Source organism: Trichoderma evansii (genome assembly GCF_050947405.1).
Source record: "Trichoderma evansii strain SZMC 28006 chromosome Unknown GGI43scaffold_7, whole genome shotgun sequence".
Classification (NCBI taxonomy): domain Eukaryota; kingdom Fungi; phylum Ascomycota; class Sordariomycetes; order Hypocreales; family Hypocreaceae; genus Trichoderma; species Trichoderma evansii.
This window is the reverse complement of record NW_028145199.1, coordinates 597,316-620,236: the sequence shown is the minus strand read 5'-3', so window position 1 is coordinate 620,236 and position 22,921 is coordinate 597,316. Positions and strand designations below refer to the sequence as shown.

Sequence of the window (22,921 nt, the reverse complement as noted above, 5' to 3'; positions counted from 1 at the left end):
GAGACTGAAGATGCTTAATAAGTGAAATGAATCCATCTCTACAATGAGAGACGCTTCAGAAGGAGCTGCGAGCTCTGGAAACCTACATCTTCATTGCTTTTACAATGCTGTATAATGACTTTGATACATGGAACAACTATGTCAATCTTATATCTATGTGTAACTTGAAGCTGAATTCCCTAAGGTACATGATAGGTGGCAATTAAGAAATAGAACAAATTAAAATAAGCAAACCGATATGTGTGCAGGAATGGCGGTTTATACCATCTTCTATTGAGTAATCGCCTTAATCCCAATCCCAATCCCAATGAGACAGCCCCTATGGACTCTCTCTCTGGATATTTGGTCAGCATCTAAAAGCTTTTACCTCTGTATACGGCTCAATATATATAGGTAAACATACCTCCGAATTGGGACACTACTTCTGAATATATGTTATCAATATGTACATATTTTGCTTCTCCATCAGTCGGATAAACATACCTTGGACTTCATAATATCACGGCATCTAGCACACGCAACTGTACCACAACTTGGGCAACGAAACGCGCATCGGGATGTCGTTATTGAGCATCGCTCGCACAAGTGTTTTCCTCCTTTTCGATTCCACCAGGACCTATGAAGACAGGACGCTTTGCTTGCCGCTGCTCCAGCTGACTGTTCATAATTAGTGCTTTCTGTTTCGAATCCACTCCCACGCCTCATATTGGGCATTGTCCCCCAATTAACATTGGCCTGCGTTTCCTTTTCTGCTTCCCTGGCTTGGTAAAATTTTCGAATGCGTTCATCTCGTACTCTTTCTGCAGCTCTTTCCAACCGATCTATCTCTGCCTGCTTCGCTTTTCGACGTCGTTCGGCTTCTTGCTCTTTTCGAACTCTTTCAGCCAAGGTACGTCGTATTTGTTCTTCTCGTCTTCTTTGAGCCCCTTCCCACCACTTTTGTAGTTCTTCTTCTTGCGCTCTTCGTAATTTTTCTGCTGCTTCACGTTCTTTCCTCTCTTTTTCTCTCTGTATCGCTTCTCTTTGCCACATCTCTGCCAATCGAACAGCTTCCTTACGAGCCCTCTCTCGCTGCTGTAATGCGCCCTCCTCCCGCTCTTTCTGTTTTATCTGCTCATTGAGATTATCGATGCTTAGCTTTTTCCTGGCAATCATATTTTTGCGGGAGTTTAATTCTGCTTCTCGCACAGTTCGGGCGGCCCTATTGTTGAGCATGCGTCTCTGCCTCTTTTCCTTTTCTTCTGATTGTGACGCAGAGAACAAGTAGCCAATCCAGCTGTTCTGCTTGTCCTCTTCCAGCGCGTCTTTATCTGCTTCGCTTTGTAACTTATTGAGTGCTGCTTGGCTGCGATTATACTCGCGCATGGTCTCGAACAGCTCGCCGTCGAGCCTAGTCCGTCTGGTATAAAGTTGCTGCAGCGCCGCGCCCAGCCTTTCCATTTGTTCTTCGAATGTTTGGGAATTTTCAGCACTTTGATCATTTGTTCGTCGTGGTGGGTCGCTTTTACTACTATTGGGCGCTTTTGCGTGTTGAGCTCGTATGGATGCATAATCGAGATCGTATTTATGTCGTCGTTTGGGATCAAACAGGGTAGAGTAGGCAGCTTCAATCTAGAAGAGGTTAAAACACAGTCAAAGATTTTCAGTGAGTAGTATTAGATGACTTGCCAGCTGAAATTGAGCTGTAGCTTCAGGATTGTTTGGATTCCTATCCGGATGATGTAACAGGGCAAGTCGTTTGTAGCTTGCCCGGATATCATCTTTTCCAGCGGATTGTAGGACGCCGAGGATTTCGTAGTAATCATCTGTGACTTGGCAAGGAACCATTATGGTGCTCTCAAGTAAATGAGCCTGAAAAAAGTGTAAAATGTATGTAACGGCGTTCTAGACGGACCGTGAATCCTCAAAGGTTTCCCTCTAGGAGTTATTCCTGAGTTCACGACAATCTAGGATTTCGTATCGCCAATAAATTAATAAATTAATCATAGGAGAATAATTATTCTATCTAGAGGAATACCGTGACCGTATTTCGTCCTTAAATAAGTACCCAGTATTCCATGGGGCTGTGGGAGGCCAACAATCTGTCTCAGGGGAAGCCGGCACCCAACTAAAGGGCGATTTTGACGCTGCTGCCTTTAGCATTGCTGACCGACAGTATACAGATAACACCGTCGAGTATATGCATTTAAATTCAGTAGTCACTAGGTATATCGAACGTAGTAAAGCAGCATATCAAGGAGAGAGCGCTTGAGCCGGGCCGAGCCGGCCCTAGTCTTCGGCCCGTACTTAGCGGCAAGCCGTGAAAGCTCAAGTTGCTGTGGGATCCGAGTTCTTTGTTTAGAAACCATGTAGTATTCGCCATAATAAGGCCAAAAGTAACTATGAGGTCATCCAAAATAACATAGCCGTTTTTCTATATTTGAGAATTTGCCGTGAGTACATGCTATGCGAATGTGTGCCTCCCTTAGGCCCCGTAATGCACAAACTGCGCCCATTCCAGTGGTGTGGTGGGAGATTCTTCTCGTGCTTTCATCACCGCTTTCTGAAGACACCATGCAACATCTTCGTCCATCGCATCCTTCTCATCTTTTGCTAAGAGTAGAGAGTAAAATTCCGCGGCAACTTCTACGCATACTCGATCTGCAGCTGGCCAAAACATCCTACAACGTGGGGAAATCCAGCTACCTGAAACCCGCTAACGATGTGAATAACCTCATCATCTATTTTGTTTGCTTTATTCTCTGCGGTCGAATAAGCTGAGAGGTAAGCTATTCGAGCATGGTTGAGGTTTAGACGAGTGATGTCCTGAACCGTCAGGCGATATTGTATATGTTTGTCAGTCCCGTCACTGCGCTGCAGAACCAGGCCGCTATTTGATGGGACATTCTTTTCCGATATTCCATGGCAAGCAAAGTGAGCAATAGAAGTTTCCTTAAGAGCATTTAAGACTTGCTCTGCACTGGGATGATCAAGGACAGCAGTGTTGAGATTATCCTGAGCTATCGCCATAATCTCGTCTTTTTCTTTTAGCACGCCGTAAAAGGGCTTGAGGGCTTTTTTCTGCTTTGGATCCTTTGGAGTAGTTGGCATCAATGCAATGAGCATGTTATCATATTCTGGCTGCATCTCTTTCACTCGTCTCAATTGGGACCGAGAATATTCGAGTGCCTTTATTGACGGTGTATACGATGATATGACCGTGGAGTAGGCATTTTCTACCGATCCCCGCTCATGGTATCCTGCAGCGTGGAAATGCATGGAATTTCCGATTGAGCCGCCTATCCACCAAACTTTGGGCAGACCCTGCTTCAGGTTGACTCGCATAGACTTGATTTTGTCAACTATGTGCTTGACACAGTCATCCCAGAGCCAAGCAAGGTATGCAGAATAATCTTTGTTTTTATCATAGTATTCAGATGGCCTTTTTAGAGACCAGTCTTTCATATACCACTTTTCTGCCGGAGCAAAGAGTTGTGGAAGCTTGATTGAGGACACAGAATCGGCAGAAATGAAAACAGCATCGCTGCGGGATAGATATATGTTTACAATAATAATTATCCCTTCCCCAGCGCATAACTGCAGCTCGCTGACAGTTTTTCCCAGCAGGAAACGCTCATAACCAGGGAGAGTCCTGATTGTATATAAACATTCTTCGAGTTCATCCACTTTGTGTCGACGATTCTGGATAATTCTCCTGTAAACCTCCCCATTGCTCGTAGTATTTAGCGAAGAATCAATTTCATTGATAAGATTCTGGTATTGATCAGCTATTGTAGGATGATTCTGTTTGAGGATGGATAAATCGCTGCGATAGTCTATCATCTGCTGAATAATGATTGCACGGCCTTGTTCAAAATATTAAATTGCTTCATATAGACGACCCACTGTGAGAAGCAAAGCAAGTAAATTGGATGCTGTTCCTTTCCATATGGCAAGTACACGCTTTTGGTCCTTTAAACTGAGAGAGCGTGTACGGATCTTTGAAAGCAGGTTGATTATTGCGATTCCAAGATCTATCGCGCGACCATACTCCGGCAAGTCACGGAGAATGCCCAGTGTTTGAGTACCACTCGCAGCTCGATCAGATGGTCTGGCTGTTGATAAGTTCCAGCCACACAAAAAGAAGCTGAGTGCCATCTCCCGATCTTCTGCCTCTTTTGTCCTTTCAAATAGCCTGCTAAACATGTTTCCTAGATCCATGTACAAATAGACGGTTTCGGGAGAATCCTCTGGTATGAGCATAGTAGCCTTCTCTGCAAAATTTATTGCTGCAGCGAGATCTCCGATGTTGCGTGTCTCGTTATATTGATACAAAAAGGCCATGCCGAGGCTTTTAAAGCTACTGAAGCGACGATGACAGTTTTTTTTTTTTGGCTTTATTGCGATGGACCGTGCCAAAAAATAAATGGCCTTGTAGAAATATTCTGCTCTCCGAAATCTTTCATACTTGATTGTCAAACAAGTACCAAGATTTGCCAGCAAATAGCCTTGATCCCGACTACCTTCCGGCGCAAGTTTAAGAGTTTTCATCAAAAGGGAAATTTGTTCATCTATATGTGCGATATTATTCGTTCTCAAATATAAGTTCTGAAGAAGCGACGAGGATTCAATTGCATATTTATAGTATTCGCTCTTTTCCTCTGACAAAAGCGTGAAACCTTGTCGCATTAGACGGATGCCCTCATTTAGATCAACAATCTCGTTTGTTATTCCGAATCGAGTTCCGAGGTAGCGTCCTAGGTTGACAGAAATTATAGGGTGAGTCTCAAAAGATCCAAGAGCCAAAGGTTGTTCCAATATTGCGATTGCTTTGTGCAACAAAGCAATCTCGCCCGTTATGGAATATTTGGCTCGAAATAGGCCTGAAAGTAGATTAATCGCCGCGACGTAATTATAACTGTCGGAATTTGTGAGCGTGATAACTTTTTGCGTGATTTCAATTGCTTTTTCTAGATCTTCTGTGCGTTCCGTTGCAATATAGCGGCAATAAAGCATGATACCAAGAGTCCCCAAAAGCGTTTCAGGGTCTTGGTGGTCTACTTCAAGACTCTCTTGCAAAATATGTACTGCCTCTTCTAAGTCATCTAAATTGCCTGTTTTATTATATCGAGCTTCGAGCAATATAGCAGCATTCGTTATAAGCATGACATGTATATGAGCTTTCAATGTCAATTTGGTGCACCGCCTGGCAAATGATATGACTTCATCTAGTTTCAATTTATGTATTTCGTCTTCGCAAATCATTGCAAGTGCTTTGACATAGGCTGGTACCGCTGCTTGTATTGCTGCATCGCTGTAAAATACAAGGTCAAGAGCTTGCTTAGCAGTATTAGTCGCCTCTTCGAAATCTTCTATGCTTTTAATTTTAAGATATCGATCGCAAAGCCTCCAAGTAAGTCGAGATAGCGCAGATGGCAATTGAGGGCCGGTATGTGGCATGTATAGTGCCAACTCTCGCCAGAGAATAATTGATTCATTCAAGTCTTCCAAACCCTTGGTCTGCTCGAATCGCTGCTCAACTAGTAATACAAGGCTTAATAATTTCATTATTTTCTCTTGCGTATTCGACACTCCGCATATATGTTGGATAGCAATCGTTCCGATTTCGATTGCTTCAATGAGATCATTGATATCTCCTGTTCCAGTATATTTGCGGTCACGCCTCCGTTGAAGCATCATTCTCCCTGGACTGCTTGGTTCTCCGCACATATTTTGGACAACAGCCCTTCCGATCTCGATTGTTTCGTTGAGGTCATTTAAATCTTCTCTTTTATTATATTTTCGGTTGAGCCTGTTTTGAAGCTTATACATTTGGTGGTAAAAATTTGGATGGTCCTTGGGTATCCTCTCTGTCGTTTCTCTCCCATATCTGATTGACTCATTTATATGGCTAAGAGCGGCACCTGTTATATATTTCTTCTCTGCCATGGCTTGAATCCTTTCAAGGCCCCAAAAAGTCTCATAATCCAGCTTTCCACTTGGAGATCGACGGATTTCCCAAATTAGGTCGATGAGTGCATCGATGTCTTCTATTTCATTGGTGTAATGCAGCCAGTCTGGTAAAAACTCCGTGAGAAACATATTCAACGTGCCATTTTAAAGAGAACCAGTTTTGCTTTGTTGAAGACCGATTATAATGATTTTAAATGCCGTTTGAAAATCTTGCTTGAGCTCTGTCCTAAGGCTTTTTCTGATGGCCGAAATTGCACGGAGAAGAGGATCTGAATTTGATTCCATCGCGGCAAGATATAAGAGAAGAGGTACAGATTCAGGCGTTTTATCAACGGTTCAAAAAAAAAAAAAAAGTTATTCAGAGGTGTAAGAGGCATTCCAGCAGGTCTGCATATACTAGTACGCGCGGTAGGTATGTTGAATAGTGCCGTGAGAACATTTTAGTCAATAGTGAGCAGATAATAGGCGGTCCGCCTTATGAATATGCGAACAGAGCTACCTAGCCTGTTAAGATAGCTAAGTATTTGCATACATTAGGTACTTCAACAAACGGGAGATGGCGTCACCTGACTACTCATAATAAGTATATGTACAAGATATGAGCTCATTATCTACTATTTCACCTCTAACTCAACCATTGTGTGTGTAATAGGCAGTCAAAACCTTGTATCGAAATAATAACCTCTTGCGTCCCCGGTCTGTATATAGAAGTACATCTGCTTGGAGTTGTTCAGATTCATAGCAGAAAGAGAAATACTTAGTTGTTAATTTAATAAATACCTATGAATATAAATTCTTCCTATCCTTTTATTGAGATACTTAGTCATTACAGGCAGCCGTGCGGAGTACTGTACTTGGGAGCCTTGGTATTATTGTGCATAAGCGTTGATAAAGAAGTCGAGAAGCCCATCATGGCCAATGTCTCCGGTTGGATCCCCTCTTTGCCCTCACTCGAAGATATTAAACTTGGAAGATTTATTACAAACATCGAAAGGCCACAGGAGGGGTACCACGAGCCTTCAATGCCTAATGACCCAGATTCTACCGTGAAAGAATTCTCCATCTCAGAGCAGAATCAGAGTGAAGGGAAAGCTAGCCCCGGGGCTTATATAACGCGTCTAATATCCATTAAATATTCTGGCTTTACCAATCTTAAGATTCAAATTGATGAAGCCAACGGAAACGAATATTCGCTTGATAATTCTACTGCATGGTTCGATAAAGCTATTGGCTTACTTGAGACGAAATCTTGGATCGAAAGGGCTGCACTGCGCCGTGAGAAGATGTATATGGTAGTCGGCCTTCGAACGCTGACCAACCCACGCATCACCATAACTTCAACTCAGGAGCAAAAAGTCATGAGCGGTCTTAAAATTGCCGAAATTTTCTCTTTTATAGTCTCTGGTGTTGCCACCCCAGCTAATACTTCCGCCCCCAATACTGCGCATGGCCGGAATCAGACTTCTTCCAGCGCGCAAATGTGTTTTCAGGCTCCGGGTGAAAGAGTGTGCTCTCTCTTCTACCGTAAGATTAAATATGGATGGCTGTCGAGCCGAAAAATCGATGATTTAAAGCTGTCCAAAACTCGTGTCTGGTCGTGCATTGAAGGAGATAGACGGGACGCATATGAGACAGATGACGAGGATGAGGAAGAAGAGGATATGATGTACGTAGACTTTGATGACTGTGACGAAATTGAGATGGAGGAGCAGCAATTTGCTATCAAGCAATAGCATTTATAAATACTATACCTTTGAAAGCATCGGGTGGCCATAAACGGTATATGCTCTAGAGCCAGGCACGGTAACCCCGCATTCACACCATGATCAATATACCTGTAAATGAAGCGTGGCATAAAACATATGCATTGAGTTAACAGATTTTTTTATATTTCCTGATTCCTTTCTCCCTCCGTGACTCCCAACATAGATAATGTTTTTCGTTTTCTTCCCTATGTAGTATGTGCATAACTTGCAACATCCTAAAACGTCCATACTTCGTCATGTAAACTCATACCAGCAAATCCACTTCCCATTGATCCCAGGCGACCCAAAAAGGTAGAAAAAAAAATAACTCCAACAAAGAGTTTTTGTGATGCAATTCCAGATCGTAGAAGAGCAGCGTTGCTCACGTGCCATCATCCAAACATTGGGTTTGTCCGTATTTTTGTTTTCTTCGGATTTAGTAAACCTTCTTCTTCTCATCGATACTGAACTGGCCTGGGCCACTGTTGACTAGGAGAAGCAGACCGCCGACGATGGACAGAATCTGGAAGAAATCGTACTTGGCAAAGTCCTTGTGGGGGTGGTGCTCGTGAAGCTGCGGGAAGAATCTTGTTAGCTAAAGAAGTGGAAAAGAAGGCAGCGCAGAAGCTTACAGTCCAGAAGTTGTTCACCAACAGGTTGAAGCCGCTCAGGATGACAACAAGCAGCGTAGCGCTGTACTTGGCCTTGAAGCCCACAACGACCATGACGCAGGCGCCAGCGCCAAGGATGCAGACAAGGACGCGCCAGAAGGACCACTCGCCGCTGAAGACGAAGCCAATGAAGAGGAAGATGAGAAGAACACGACCGGCCAGCTGGAAGTACATCTTCTTGTCCTTCTCGTCCAAGGTGGGGAGACCAGCAAAGGCCTTGGTCTTGCGAACCCAGGAGTCAGAGAGGACCATGAGAAGGCCACCAATGACGGACAGGTTTCGCAGGAAGAAGTTGAGATCGAAGATCAAGCCGTAGCCGAAAGCCTGAATAACCACAACGCTCATGAGACCTCCAACAGCGTAATCAGAGTACTTTCTGGCAATGACGAGAGTGGAGCAGGAGACCATGGCGAGAACGTTGAAGAGGAGGAAGAGATGGGTGATTCCGGATGGAACTTGTTAACGCGTTAGCCTATACATTCCAGAATAACGCACATTGGGATATGTGCGAATGGCTAAAGTCAATTCTTACTGTGTCGGTAGTCGTGAAGATACAGCAGCTGGTCGCTCCATTGGGTGATGATTCGGAGCGCATCCTCGAGGAAGGTAACAACGATGAGAAATCTTCCAATAGCGGGCAGATATCTACAATGCGCCGTCGCGTTAGCTGCTTAACTCTTCCACCAACCGCGATCGTGACAACTTACGGCTTGATGGGCTCGCTGGCAGTGTCCAGGAAATCCTCGACCTTGCTAGTGTACGGCCGCAGCTGATCCAAGATGCTGCCTCCGTTGGACTCATCAGAAACTCCTCCAACACTGCCGCCGCCTCCAGGATAGGCGTTGGAGCCGCCAATGCCATAACCAGAAGGACCACGGTGCGACATTTTGACTGGAGCTGTCCTGGAACCTTTTTTCCTATTCCAAGCTCGGCCTTGCTTCCTCGTCTGCCTCTCGGGGGTGTTGCCGACGAATGCGAGCCCTGTTCAGCGACTTGGGCGAATTGGAGCTCCTTGAGGAAGTTAAAGAGGAGCTGTTCGGTGCAGCGCGATGTGATGCGATGTGATGCGATCCGATCCGGGGCTACCAGAGCAAAAGAGCTGGCGAGATCAACAAACAGCAGCGCGCCCGAGGCAGCTTAGAAGAAGCACTGAGTGGTCGAATTGAGTGGGATGAGGACAATTGTGCGACGGAGAAGTAGAAGCGAAATTGCAGCAAGAGGAGGGGCGAAGGGGAATAAGTTTTGCAATGGCTATGACCTCAAAAACGCTCGGATTATCCTCCTACATACCACTGTGTCCTTTCCAAATCCCGTGATGTTGCAGGTCCCGAGGTGTCCACTTTTTACCAGGTGGTGGAGTCGAATCAGTGAATGATCCCCCAGCTTTGGCTTTTTCGTCTCTTACGCAGGTACCTGCGATGGCCCCTCCATGGACTTATCGCCGGCGCGAGGCTGTGCGCGACGGCATGTAGCTTTGCCGAGGGAGGCTTGTACAGGGCAAATGCCTGCTGCCGGTACCTGCGCTGTAGCGCTTGCTGCGGTACTGTGCTAACAGGTAGCGCGCCCAACTCTCTGACGGCGGCGTTTTGACTTACCTGAGCTTGACACGTTCCGTAGACCCCAAGCAATGAACAGGTATCTACAACTAGATCCCTAATAGAGCTGCGTCCGGGTCAGCAGCAGCTGGACCTCCCTAATTGGGGCCCTGTTGTGACCCGGCCCTAATTCAAGGTTTCCCACGCAGGCTATTTGAATGCTTGCAGCTCGCGGTAGTAATACCTGCGCGAGCGCTATTGCGGGCTGCCGGATCTAGTACCTGTACGCAATGCGGCAAGCGGGGTGAGAGACGCCAAAAATAAACTACTACTAAGATAATAGAAGGTACCACTAGCTATCGCGGTAAAAGGTCTTGGCATCGAGTTATTATTAGTGGTAATATTTTTTTCTCTTTCCTGTTTCCGGTGGTTGAGCATTGATCAGATGTTTTGTTGGACATGGGAAGCTCCAGCGTGTGTGTGGTGTTTGAGTTTTTCTCTCGGGAAATTAGGTTCCATAACAGTTAGTGGATAGGCAAGTTTGAATTATACTTGTGCGCTTCTTTTCATATTATCTCTTACCATGTCCAACGCAGTTAGCATTTGACGCACAGCCGCACCATCTATTGAGGATCCCTATTCAACTAAGCTTTACCAACGGAGACCTAATCTTGAAACCCACAGGTACCCTTCGCTTCTGAAATGTTATATTTTCTAGTTTTGTTAATTACCATGTTGCTTTCCCCTTCATGTTTGGCGAAACCTGATACATGTTTCTTTACCATGTCAATGGAAAGTTGCTCCTCGTGTTCTTCTGTGTGGTTCCCCACAACAAGAGATGCAACTTCAAACAATGGAAACCGATGCCTCTTTGGAAGAATTCTCTGCATCTCTTATCATGAGATACTACGTAGATGACTTCCTTCAACCGAATGTTCTCCATCTCCCTTTGTGACGAAGAACACCTACATGTATGCTACCTTAGTAGGATGCTTCCCAAGTGCCCACCTGCCTAAACAATCGCAAGTAGTGGCGCCTACGGGACCATTAGACTGGTCCACTTGGAGAGATTCCGGCGCTCTTCTCTTCTTGTACAATGACTGGAATAATGATGCAAATGCGGGAACTTTGGTTGTGGTGCCCTAAACAAAGCAGGTAGGTACCGTACTAATTCACGGAGCTGCTGCCAAAGTCCCTTGAAACACATACTCCGCAACTGCGCTATTGACAGCGATGAGACATGTGTCATTTGCTTTGAATGCCCGTAACAGGTAAGCCTAAATCGGATCGGATGCGGAAGCTCCCTGTCAGTGTCGTCTTATCTTCTCTGCATGATTAATGACGTGAGTCCGTCACTCGTTCTATCATTCGTAGCTGGGGAAAATTCGGCGAATCGTTATGTTCCATTATCCAGAATATTATCATCTGTGCTTTGACAGAGTGGACTACCCAAATGCCAAGACTAATATGCATCTCCAACATGCGTCTAACATTCATCTAATCCAGGTGCTTAAATAGCTCATCCCATACCTTCTCTCTTAGATTAATATACGCTTATACACTTGCTGTCAGATTCCTCCCGCTCTCTTCATGCCATCTCCATGACGTCTTCATCGCTCGACCCGGCTAGTATTCTCAGTGCTCCAGTGTCATCATACTCAACCCTCCCTTCATTTACAGCCCTTCGCATCTCCTCCCTCAATACCGTGCGCTCTCCCGTCGTCGGATCCCATTCCCAGCCTTCGCGCATCCACATCCAGCGCAGACAGGCTCGCAGCTCTTTGTCGGTTGGTCTCACTCTCATCCACTCAGGTTGAAACTCGGGTTCCCGGCCTTTCCCGTTCCAGTCTTCGGCTCGACCCAGCAACTCGTCGCGACAAAATATGCGCCAGCTATCAATGGCATACTTGCCCTGAGTCATGTGTCCGATCTCCCACGTTTCGAGATCCTGGTTGCCGCCATCAGAGAGTGGATGCGACCTCTCTGGATCTTCCGAGTCGCCGCTGCTGGCATCTCTCCACAGAGGACTGATGGCACGCTTGTCGTAGTTCTTCACCCTGTGCCGTACGCCAGCCTTGGGGGGGTTTTCTATAAATGCCATTGCATATCTTTGAATATACGCTAGCCGTACGTTGGGGAGACCCAGGTGGCGTATCATGTCAAGAAGCTCTCCTTCGATGGACGGATCTAATAGCTCGGTCGGCGTTGGAAATCGCTCTCTAACCTTTCGAAAGGCAGGTAGAGCCAGTTTTCCATTCGTCTTTATCAGAAACGTGATGGCGATGAGTAACCAAAACGGGTCGTGAGCCAGCTCCTCTTGAATAATCCCAAACGACGGTGAATCGAGAGGAGGAAACAGGATGCATGAGATAGTACCCGGTGGCGGCCGTTTCTTTGAGGGACTCTTACTTGCAGGTGATTGTTGCTGGAAGTAAGGCGATTTAGTAGAGCGTTTGCTTTTTGATGATTTCCTGTCATCCTCTACTTTACATAAAGTAGGAGGCTGTCTGAGGTTATTCAAGCGAGGACAGTCAAGTGACGGCAAGATATTTGAAGATTGGCCGCCAAAAACAGCAGCTTCAATGGAAGTAGTCGTGCCCGGTTGGATGGCCTCCTCGTGTAATTGTGCTTGGCTGCATTGACGATAACCCGATCCAGGTACAGAACGGTCCAAACGTGGGCTCTGTTCGGTCTTTATGCTGCCAGTTTGGGTCGAGGACCTGTCAGCCCAGTAATGAGATGTTACTCCCAGCCGCGGTTTTTTGACGCGCGGTCTTCTTGAGGATCCAACCACCTGGGCTTGCTGCGAAGCAGGATACGAAGGTGGTAAGATCTCAACGTCTCTTTCCAATTCTTTAGCGAGTGCAATCAGGCGATCAGTCTCTCCCCAAGGCTCGGGAACTGATGACTCTCTGTGACGTCCATCAAGTATTTCCCAAATAAAAGTAAGAACGTCGCTGCCATTTAGGCTCTCAGGATCGCGATCATGCATGCATCGCCTTGAACGTCCACAGTCGATCAGATAATGCCAGTCCTCTGCGCCGCCAGCAAGACTCTGGTCAAAAAGGCGTTGTATTTCATCATTTGGCGCGTCTCTAGACTCTAAAACATCAGATAGAAATGCCAGCGAGTCCTCCCAAACGTCAAACACAGATAAAATGCTCCGGCCGAAAGACGTCGACATAGTGCTGAAATTCACGGAGTGCAGCTCAGTGTACGCAGCTCCGATGTTCGATGTCTAGAGAAAAAGGATTGGATAAAAATGAGGCGAAATAAATAATTTATCATGGTAGCAATGGTATTAAATAACACATACGCCTTTAAAATAGAAGAAAGAGGAGGATTTCAAAATCCTGGAGGAAGTGTGCTGAGTAAAGGGTCGAATAAGGAGCGTTTGTTGCTTTGGAAATAGCCGTCGTTAAGGCCTTCACTACAAACTCACCTCCATTAAGAGCACTACACAGCGCTATATTAGGCCTAGGATATGCCTCGCTTCTAGAACATTACCTATTTTTTACAAAAAGTATATATTCCCCTTTCGTCTATCCAAGTACGTCTCTGTTAGATGTATGTTAGAGCCTGTAATTTTTTTTTTTTAAACTCATGGCTAAGAATTTTGGGTTGATGCTTCATTCATAGTTTATTCATCAGCCATGAAAGTGTAGGTTTAATGGCTCACGTACACGTCCACTTTAACGGCCTTGCCATTACCAATTCTCAACGTCATGTGTCATTAAAGCGAAAGAAACCACTACTGCTTCGTTCCTAACTACTAGGCAGTGAATTACGCATGAGGCTTGAGCCAGTGGCTGAATGCATCTCATCTCTTATCCAAAGATAAGATAAGCCGATACGTATGTACGTACATACATACACAGGCGGAGGCACTCGTCCCATCTTGACGTTGACAGTAGACTTAGTGTTGGCTGTTAGCACGAGTAGGTCTTAGTCTCAGAGCAAAAGATCAGACTGTTCCGCAAATGGATTTTCTGCTGGTCGGTCGGCCGCCAAAGCCGAGACGTTCGTGGGGTGCATGGCCAGACTGCCCCCTGAATGGCCTGTCGCCTGACTCATCAAAGGCCAGTCCCACCGTGAATCGCTGCAGCAAGCTGGCGCGTGATGCAATTCTGCGTCCTTGTGCGGCGCGGGTGGATTTTGGTTTGATTTGATAGACCGTGTTTCTGTCCTCTTCTGTAGCCGTTGTGTCGCGGTTAGGCGACTGTGAGTTGATATGGTGTGACTGCTTTCACCAGCAGCGGTTAATTGTCGCGGCGATCAGGCTTAAGCGAGCAGTGCTTGTGAACGCGTAGTATACTTTGAGGAATCAAATCGCACACTTTTCTTTCTTGCTTCTTCCAATAACGTCGTGACAGCTTATCAGATCCATCTATAAGCGATCCCTACCGTACTGTGCTGTACATTTCCTCTCACCGAGGCAGCGCAGATAGAACGTGTCTTGATAGTAGCGCTAATACTTCGCACCACCAGAAAATATTAAATGTGGGGGCACTGCAGCGCCAGAGCCGGTACGTACCTCAAATAAGGCGAAAAAAGCGAGTCACGTGTATTCGTCCTATCAGGGCCCACCCGCAATCGCCCATTCTCTCTGGCCGTCCTGCGTCTTGTGCCTCCACCCGGGAATCTCTTGTTTCCAATCCATCTTTCGCATTCCCTCTCCGGCGCCACCTCCGACCCTACTCGAGTCTGAAGCATCACCACCACAACCTCAATCATCCAAGAGATGAGTAGTCGCGGCGGGAAACTTGCCCCCGAAGTCAATCGGTGAGTTTTTCCGGCTTTTTCGCCAGTCTTGGCCGTGCTGCGAGCCTCGTGGTCTCCGAATCTCCGACCGAACGGCCGGCACGTCTCGCCTTGATGACCGAGAGAATGACATAGAGAGCCTTGGCTGACCAATTTCTTATAGCGCTCTGTTCGTAAAGAACCTGAGGTACGCCTTCATCGACGACGATATCTCGAATCGAGACGAGTCCCATGCAACCCGACGCTAACCTGTCATAGCTACAACGTTACTCCTGAAGAGCTCTTCGACCTCTTTGGAAAATTCGGACCTATTCGGTATGTCCAAGAACCCGCTCGATCGTTGCCTCTTCGCTATCGCCATTGTCATCGCTTTCGTCAATATACTTGTTTTTATCGAAATCCGCCGTGCTAACCCACCCAACAGCCAGGTTCGTCAAGGCATTGCCAACAACACCAAGGGTACCGCTTTTGTCGTCTATGAAGATGTTATGGATGCGAAGCAAGCCTGTGACAAATTGAACGGTTTCAACTTTCAGAACCGTTATCTCGTCGGTACGTGACAGCGCGTCGTTCCTGAATTTACTGTCCAATTCACGCTAGTATCGCCCTTGCTTACACGTCTGCAGTATTATATCATCAGCCCGACAAGATGGTAAAATCTAAAGAGGATCTGGACGCCCGCCGGGAATCTTTAGCGCAGCTCAAAAAGCAGCACGGCATAGATTGACAATCCGACCGGTCTGTAGGCAACCTGCAGAAGAAGACCATTTCTTCGTCTGCGGGCCGGTCTTCCTCATCATCATCGTCCTCCTCATCTTCGTCAGAGATCAAGACAATCCTACGAAAGGGCAGGTCGCCAGCCAAGGCCACTCCAAGCAGTGGGCACGTCCACACCCGAGCCGTCCGATTTGCAGAAGGACTACGCGCAGCTCTACCGTCGTTTGCCTAAAACCGAGCATTCGAAACGTCGCCCACGGAGTGTTACAACTTTACGTACTATTATCTTTTTTTATTTTCTGTTTTTCCGCCTTGGCTGGCACACAACTTCATTTTTTTCACCTTAATGCCAGTAGTTACCGGATCAGTCACCCCTCAAGAAATAAATAAATCAATCACGAAATGAGTCTTATATCTATGGGAATGGAAGGGGTGGGTTCAGATTGGGGAGCTGGGAAATTCAAAGGGTGTTTATACGGCAAGTGACGACATGGCAAGTCACATATAAACTGCTTTTTTTCGGAATTTGGACGGAGCCTACTTTGCGGCCATGTTTACTAGCGAACATCTCCTGCCTCCCGAGGCCTTAACCAGAGAAATCAACAGCATGTCCCAACTGCACACGCGTATTCCAACCTTTGACCAAGTCAACCGAAGGAAAGGCTGGAAGTTTTCGTTTTTCGTTTGAGTGAGCCAGTTTCAATATTTATGATTTTGCTGCAGCTTTTATTAGCCTGGCAACCAAGAGAATCCCTTGCTGTTGTGATGGTGAAGAGCTACAAAAAGTATTCTACTCTCCGGAACTCAATGACGTACGACATACACGATATAGAATCAGTGGAATTGACCAACTATTCGCCAAATGGCTGTCTACTAAAGTAGCTAATATGACATAATTTTCAATGTTTAAATGTCAGTAGATTAATGACCAGGATCCATACACGTTCCCACCCGCTTCGAGTAGATATGCATGCGTATAATCGCAGTCTCTGACAGCCTCTCCTTGCTCCATGAAACACTAGTTGTCAATGTTTTTCTTACCACAGCCAACAGGATACACCGTTTCACTTTCAGACGACCTCAGAGAGTGCGGCACTCGTTGGTACCTCTCAACTCGATGGCAGGGCAAAAGAGGAAGAAAAACGCCTTGCGGGATGCCGACAGGGCTCGAGACCTTCAGGGAATCTACCGTAGAGGTATTTTTGGGAGTAAAATCTCAGTCGCATCCAAAGGTCTTAAGCCGGTCGCAGAGATGGCCTCGCCTCGCGGCGGTGTTCTAGAAAGCGTGAATTGTGAATGGACTGCTCATGGGTTTCGACCAACAAGGCGATGGAGACCAGGCCGCACAAACGGGCCGGCCAAAGTGGACATTGGGCGGGCGGTGCAGCGCCGCGAGAGCGCTGTCGCTTCTGCTGTTTGGCCCTGAAGCGCTGTGTAGGGGTTCTGAAGCAGCAGCTTTTTAGTGCCAGAGGTGCTGTAACAAAGGGCACTAGGCGAATACGTGGCGCAGCGCTTCGGGTCTCTTTTGCGGTCGCCTTAGTGGAGCTCGTCTCTGACCGGTTTTAAAACCACATGTACGTACATGAGGCCGCAGTTACAGAGTCCTCGTCCTTCTTCTGGCTGCAGAGAGCCGCGCGGAGCAGGCTGACAGTTGATTGATTCACTTCTCCAGATTTTTTTTCAAGAGCACAGCGCGGTGAACAGCCTCAGGCCCCCTGCGGTGGTCGCGAGATCGATATAGTAACAAAAGGGCTTGGCTGCTGACGCTAGGTCAGTCGCCCCGGCCTGGCCATGCTCTAGGAACAGGTTTAGATCTTCCAGCGGCTGAGAGACGAGGCTGATAATGAGGTTTTCTAAGGGCAAAGAAGCCTCACGATATGCAGTCTAGAGCAGAACGACGGAGTCACGCTGGGAACTTATGCTGGTGATTGGCAATGTTCAGTCCGCTTATAGCATGTCTTCTGATATAAGTGCCAAAGGACGCTATATCCGGGCATGTGCGATGATAGAGTGGGTTGTCTTGCAGCTGGATTATCCGGAGAGTCCAATAAGAGGCTGGAACCGGTCATTGAGATCCCAGTCTTTAATATATTGAACTCTGGTATCACGACGTGTTCATCCTATGGACCTGGGCTGAACTGCCAATAGCAACAGCCTCCGGCCGGGTCCCACATCACCGGCTAAGGCCCCGGCCCAGTCCCGGCATCGCCAGGCCACTCAGAGACCGTTCCATTCTGCTGGTACCAGGCTTCTATGCCTTCTGATTGCTTCACAGCCCCCTTTCAAGGTGCATTGATGACATCCCTAGGCATAGGGGGCCGGAGTGGTGGCTTCCAGCGAGGCGAGACATGAGTTTATGGCAGACAGCCTTCCCTCCCAAGCTCACAACCTCTCGTCCAATGACAAGCGAGAAGTACGAGTTCTTCTCTGCCCTTACGAGGTATTATGCACATTTAGTGTATTAAATCTACCTCATAATCACCTTTGCACCAACTCCATGAGGAAAGAGAGGCTCGGCTATATCCCCCTTGCTGTTGGTTAATGTTGTTGGTTTGGACAGGTCATACGCCCCCCCTTGACATCATATCTTCGCGTCCTTCTATATAACCATCGGGTTTTCCTTCTTTGATCTATCTTCTTACTATACCATAACCATATATTAGTTAATGATAACGAAAAGAGTTCGTATTTATACCCCACGATCAACTCAATGCCAATACCAGTCGCCCCATTCAGCAGACTGACCCTCGAAGAGATGTCTCCCACCAGTCGATCGGGTCTACCTGCTACTTCGGATGATAGTCACCACCAAGGGCTTCTTATAGAAGATTCAAGCTCCGACTATGAATCATATTCGGGGATTTCTGATGATGACAGTGACGACGACGACGAGCTGCCTACTATCGTGCAATCACCGTCTGAGCTCTCCTACACCATCGATCATCTCCCAGAAGAATCCCAGGACGCAGTACGAAGGGTGTTTAGTGAGCCGCCGATAATTGCTCTTCAGCAATGCCGGCTCATTGACGACACATATGCCTTTCAGATGACAGAGCTCGTCACCCAGTCTATTCGCATTCGCGCTTCCAGCGATGGGTCCGCCTCTCAACTAACATGCTCGTGCGGGCATGGCGGAGAGCTCGAGCCATGTTCGCACCTGATATGGCTCTTGGATCGACTTGCAAAGCAGACGCTTTACGATTACGACCCCAAAACGCCTCTCACCATGACTGAGGATGGCTTCGCGCAGGAGCTCGGCGATCCCTTTACAGCCATCTCGGAACATCACCTTGACGTTCTGTCCGATGGCCTCCACTGCCCAGTCGTCGACCCAAAAGCCGTCTCAGAAGAAGACATGACATCTTGTCGAGTCCAAGAGTCGCGAGAACTCTTATCAGCCGTCTATGGGATGTCACCGGAAGAGTTCCGCCCAGACATTTTCGATACCACCAGCAACCCGCTTCGCGGAAAGAAAGTGCTGAAGCGCAACGATCTCGACTATACAGTCCTTCGCATGCTCCTCGACAACCACCACTTCTTCAACTACTTCCAATCAGTATCTCGCCCCGGAGATCCCATCAACGACCTCTTCAGGAAGCTCTCCCAGCGAGTCGACCGCGTGCTCCGCGTTTTCGACGCATACGCCTCAGACCCAGCCTCCGCAACAACATCTTTGACAGAAACGCCACCAGACGTCGCCTGGGCAGCAAAACACATCCTAGGCTGCACGAAGCTCATCAAATCGTGCATATACACACGCGATCGGCCGCTTCAGCCCTCCGAGGCAACATCCGCCGCCCGCACACTCGTCCACATCCTCTCCGCCGTGGTATCCCGCAACCAAGCCGTTGACGACGCCGTCTCTCCCACCAGTGGCGCGACGCGAGCAGATCACAACCTGTATCTCTATCTGATAGGCGACAGGGATACGGATTTCGTGATTGGGGAGCTTAATTTGCTTCCTGAGGCGGCGAGCCAACACCTACATAGCCTGGAGGCTATATTCGAAGACATTGGGAGACATGGCGCTCCGATGACGTACTTTGACAAGTTCAAATCGTTGCTGAGCAGGCTGAGAACGCCCGTTAGTCTGAAGAGGCAAGTTGAAGAAGAGGATAGCACTTATCGACACTTCAAGAGAATGAAGTGAATAATAACATATGTGTGTGGCGGGGGGTTCTTTGCATTTTTCATTCTCTTTGTACTCTTCTATTTTGCCCACGCTGGTCGTGGTCTATTATCCTTTTCTTCTCACTTGTTCTATCATTTAATATTCTTGCCCTCATTTGATTACATTTGAGAATGGAGCACATGTACTATTATTGTAGAAGCTATATAGAGTAGCATTTATGCAGACCCTTTTTTAGACGAGCGCCAAAATAAATCAGAGTTAAAATAAAGTTATTACGTTACGAGGTGAAATTTTAAAATACCATCGATTTGTTACCTATAAGTATCTCTCCCTGCGACATGTTATGTGATATGCTATGCTATGCCATGCTAGGTCTAGAGTTGTATGTGCTTCTCAAAACCTCAAACCACGCCCCTTAGCTCAAAACCCCCTCCACAAGCGCAAGCCACGGTTCGCATACAGGACCAGGCGTTTTATTAGACAGCTGACTAGCCCAAAGTATTCTCCTTGCGGAACTTCTCCAGCTCATCGTGAACCTCGCGCAGAGTAGGTCGATCATAGTAGTTCTCATTCCAATCGCCCCTCTTCATGCCCTCGGCGCGCTCCTGAAGCCAGGCCTCCGAGTCTGCAATCTCCTTTGCCCACCAGTCGCGCGCAACGTTCTGGACATCTTGCGCCGTGGATTCTCCCGTGTTTTCAAATTCTCGTAGCACTAGCTTGTCCCTACGGCGGACGATAAGCCTAGTAAGCCCAGCTTGTCGGCCGCGGGTGCAGCGGTCAATGAGATCTCGCATCGCGGGTGGTGTGCGAGTGTAGCCGGGAAACTCTACCAAGGGTTCCCATCGGTAGGAGAGCCATACGGCAGCTCGTTGTGGAGCGCTGTCAGATTCGAAGATGCACCAGAGGACTCGACCGAGCATGTACACCTCGCAGGCTTCCTGTTCTTTGGGAGTCAAGCATGCCCACGGCACGTTATACCCCTTGCACGGCCAGATGTAATCTTCTCCTTGGCCCATCTCCTCCCATCCGGGGAGCATACTCGTCAAGATGGCAGCATACTTATCTTTGATCTCCGAGGGAATCTCATCATCGACTGCTAGTAGACGGACATACTCGATGGCATTGACCTCTGGTGCCGCGAATTCGCACCATACGCCACGCTGTTCGAAATCAACCATGACAACATCGCCAGATCCCGTCAAGACAATGTTATCAAGCCGGAGGTCCGGATAGAAGATGCCGCATGTCTCACGGAGGTGCACCAAGGCAGAGGCGAGTTGGACAGACCATTTAGCTTTGTCTGCTAGCGATACCTCATTGTGTATTTGCAAGAAAGGGATCAAGTCACGCAGGCTGCCATGGACGTGGAGCTCTAGTGTGAATCCAAGAACGGCTGTCTTGCTGCCAAAGGTGCATTTCTTTGTGATGAGATGAGTTGGCCGTGCCATGACGTTGGGGTGGGATTGGATGATGAGAAGCTGTCGCAGCTCGTGGTAGAGGTACTTGGTGTAGCTCGTCAAGGCCTTGAAAATCCAAGTTTTGCCTCCATACTCAATGAGACAGACGCTGTCGTGCAACTGTGACAGATACACGACGTCGTGAATGTCGACAGTCTGGGGTAGATCTACCTCGGGTCCCCAGATTTTTTGGAATGATGCTACAGACAGCATTTGACGCTCGAGGTAGTAGGTTGGGGCGATGGATACCTGAGCTTGGCTGACGTCCTTGGGAAAGTTGTTGAAGACGATCCTCGAGCCAAAGGGTATGTTTTGATATATCTGGCGCGGGTCGTCCAAGGTCGACGTCCAATGCTGAAGCAGCCGGAGCAGATGCTGAGTAACTCCAAGCTGTGAGATGCGAGATTCGTCTCTCGTGTAAAAAGCTACGCCCATATCAAGGACGTTGCGAAGCTCGGGAGAGAGTGTCGCTGGCTCAGGTATGAACACGTCAATCCGGAAGGGAGGTATCGACTCCATGAAAAGGGGCACGGCATAAAACTGAGTTCCAAATGCAGTGCAGCCATCGATGCGCCACAAGGGCTTCTCGAGAGGCTCAAGACTATCGATACGGTTCTTGGGATTCAATAGGGACTCTTCCCACGGTATCTCTTTGGCGTCGTGGATGGCAGCTGCGGCGGCAGCCTGCTTCCAGACACTCTCATCCGAGAATGCTGCTGTTGGATGAATGACATCGTGGATTGACTGCTGGCTGAGCTCCATGCTGCGATTGTGTCTCGACGGAACGGATGCACGCCGCCCTCAGGGTAGAGTATGGATGGAACTGCCGTTATCAGCCAATGGGCACTGCTTGAGCGAAAAGATGGTAGAGCTTTGAAAGGAAATGGAGGAAGACGGCTCTGGCAGTTTGAAGGGGGTACCTATTCTACGTATAAGCTCTTCCAGCTTGAGGCATTCGACCAGAGAGCACTTGTTTGCTCTGTGCCAGTCAAACGTGGTTTGTCGCAAGGCTAGCGACGGTCGACTCGCTCAGCCCCTCATAAGCTAGAGAGATGAGGACTTCGGCCGTGTCACTCGTTATGCCTTGATGTGATTTGTGACCTGAGCTGCCCAGCTTCTGTCATGCATAAACTGGCTGCATCTGGCTGGATTTGGTAGCTCAGTGCCGTCCATCTGCCTGATCACATGATTTGGCCTTGGGAGTACCAAAGTACACCTGCATTCTATGTTCAATGCCATTGGCAAAACTCCAGTTGGAATTGGCATTTGTTGTGAAAGCTGCTCAAGATCCTGCCAAAGGAACTGTGCAGTGGCAAGCGGAAACTCAACCACAGCGCAATACTCCCGCCACGCTTGTTCTTAGGCTGTTTTTACGGCTGGAGCTAAGGTTGTGCCCAAGCTCCGCATCCCCTCTACAGGAGCTGTCAGTCCTGCAGTTGCCAGGTCGTACAAGGACGTGCACGCGGTAGCAATAATTGCTACAGCAGTACAGCAATCTTACTCCTAGGGATTGAGAATGGTCTAGACGTTCTTTTTTCTATGCGTTTTCCACTATTTCGCCTGAGTGCTGATGGGAAGGATTACGATCCTCCAGCCGGCCTTCGCATAGGGCAGCAAGGTTTGGCCCTGCTCGATGGACAAGTAAAACAGAAATTATCAACATAAATAAGCTAAATACATATGGACAGTGAATAGTTTTGGATAAAGAGGCTGAGCTGGGCCCCGTCAGTGTCTTGGATAGCCTCGAGCATGGCAACCTACAGCAAGGGGGCACGCAGCTTCGAAACCGAGCATGGAGGCTATTTGCGGCTGATCGTCCCGTCGACTAGCCTCTTCCCCTAATTTTACGCTCATATGCAAGTTTGTATGGAGTCGATGTCTTCAATATCAATTCTGGCATCATAGGTTGCCGCCACCGGCGCTTCGTATGCAGAGCAAAACTGATAGTACG

The 22,921-nt window shown here is 47.7% G+C and overlaps 8 protein-coding genes across 8 annotated transcripts; 3 read left to right on the top strand and 5 right to left on the bottom strand.

Moving 5' to 3' along the window:
- Positions 1-152: 152 nt before the first annotated feature.
- GGI43DRAFT_346354 (J domain-containing protein) lies at positions 153-1,964 on the bottom strand. Its single transcript, XM_083202198.1, has 4 exons — positions 1,669-1,964; positions 484-1,611; positions 404-424; positions 153-334 (listed from the first exon to the last, which is right to left on the bottom strand). Exons 1-3 carry the CDS (start codon positions 1,825-1,827, stop codon positions 419-421), a joined length of 1,293 nt encoding a protein of 430 aa, XP_083061662.1. The 5' UTR covers positions 1,828-1,964; the 3' UTR covers positions 153-334; positions 404-418.
- A 339-nt stretch (positions 1,965-2,303) lies between these two features.
- Positions 2,304-6,081, bottom strand: GGI43DRAFT_433500 (CHAT domain-containing tetratricopeptide repeat protein; the record flags this gene model as incomplete). Its single annotated transcript, XM_083209753.1, has 3 exons — positions 2,304-3,753; positions 3,886-4,342; positions 4,448-6,081. 3 exons carry the CDS (start codon positions 6,079-6,081, stop codon positions 2,626-2,628), a joined length of 3,219 nt encoding a protein of 1,072 aa, XP_083061661.1. The 3' UTR covers positions 2,304-2,625.
- A 782-nt stretch (positions 6,082-6,863) lies between these two features.
- On the top strand, positions 6,864-7,685 carry GGI43DRAFT_382790 (uncharacterized protein; the record flags this gene model as incomplete). Its single annotated transcript, XM_083203284.1, has 1 exon — positions 6,864-7,685. One exon carries the CDS (start codon positions 6,864-6,866, stop codon positions 7,683-7,685), a length of 822 nt encoding a protein of 273 aa, XP_083061660.1.
- A 448-nt stretch (positions 7,686-8,133) lies between these two features.
- On the bottom strand, positions 8,134-9,254 carry GGI43DRAFT_382789 (protein ERV29; the record flags this gene model as incomplete). The annotated part of the gene is made up of 4 exons (XM_083203283.1): positions 8,134-8,271; positions 8,330-8,823; positions 8,901-9,013; positions 9,076-9,254. The coding sequence occupies 4 exons, from the start codon at positions 9,252-9,254 to the stop codon at positions 8,134-8,136; spliced, it is 924 nt and encodes a 307-aa protein (XP_083061659.1).
- A 1,888-nt stretch (positions 9,255-11,142) lies between these two features.
- Positions 11,143-13,485, bottom strand: GGI43DRAFT_346159 (uncharacterized protein). The gene has a single exon (XM_083202197.1). It carries the CDS (start codon positions 13,085-13,087, stop codon positions 11,492-11,494), a length of 1,596 nt encoding a protein of 531 aa, XP_083061658.1. The 5' UTR covers positions 13,088-13,485; the 3' UTR covers positions 11,143-11,491.
- Positions 13,486-14,644: 1,159 nt separating this feature from the next.
- GGI43DRAFT_382787 (RNA recognition motif domain-containing protein) lies at positions 14,645-15,613 on the top strand (the record flags this gene model as incomplete). Its single annotated transcript, XM_083203282.1, has 5 exons — positions 14,645-14,685; positions 14,828-14,851; positions 14,923-14,979; positions 15,089-15,216; positions 15,411-15,613. 5 exons carry the CDS (start codon positions 14,645-14,647, stop codon positions 15,611-15,613), a joined length of 453 nt encoding a protein of 150 aa, XP_083061657.1.
- A 2,523-nt stretch (positions 15,614-18,136) lies between these two features.
- On the top strand, positions 18,137-19,531 carry GGI43DRAFT_382786 (uncharacterized protein; the record flags this gene model as incomplete). Its single annotated transcript, XM_083203281.1, has 1 exon — positions 18,137-19,531. The coding sequence occupies one exon, from the start codon at positions 18,137-18,139 to the stop codon at positions 19,529-19,531; it is 1,395 nt and encodes a 464-aa protein (XP_083061656.1).
- Positions 19,532-19,786: 255 nt separating this feature from the next.
- Positions 19,787-21,967, bottom strand: GGI43DRAFT_345794 (uncharacterized protein). Its single transcript, XM_083202195.1, has one exon. It carries the CDS (start codon positions 21,730-21,732, stop codon positions 20,002-20,004), a length of 1,731 nt encoding a protein of 576 aa, XP_083061655.1. The 5' UTR covers positions 21,733-21,967; the 3' UTR covers positions 19,787-20,001.
- Between the last annotated feature and the right edge of the window lie 954 nt (positions 21,968-22,921).

Coding starts and splice junctions, on each gene's coding strand:
- GGI43DRAFT_346354 (XM_083202198.1), bottom strand. CDS start 1,827: ATGGTTCCTTGCCAAGTCACAGATGATTACTACGAAATCCTCGGCGTC. Junction 1,612..1,668: donor CTACAGCTCAATTTCAGCTG/GCAAGTCATCTA, acceptor AACCTCTTCTAG/ATTGAAGCTGCCTACTCTAC.
- GGI43DRAFT_346159 (XM_083202197.1), bottom strand. CDS start 13,087: ATGTCGACGTCTTTCGGCCGGAGCATTTTATCTGTGTTTGACGTTTGG.
- GGI43DRAFT_345794 (XM_083202195.1), bottom strand. CDS start 21,732: ATGGAGCTCAGCCAGCAGTCAATCCACGATGTCATTCATCCAACAGCA.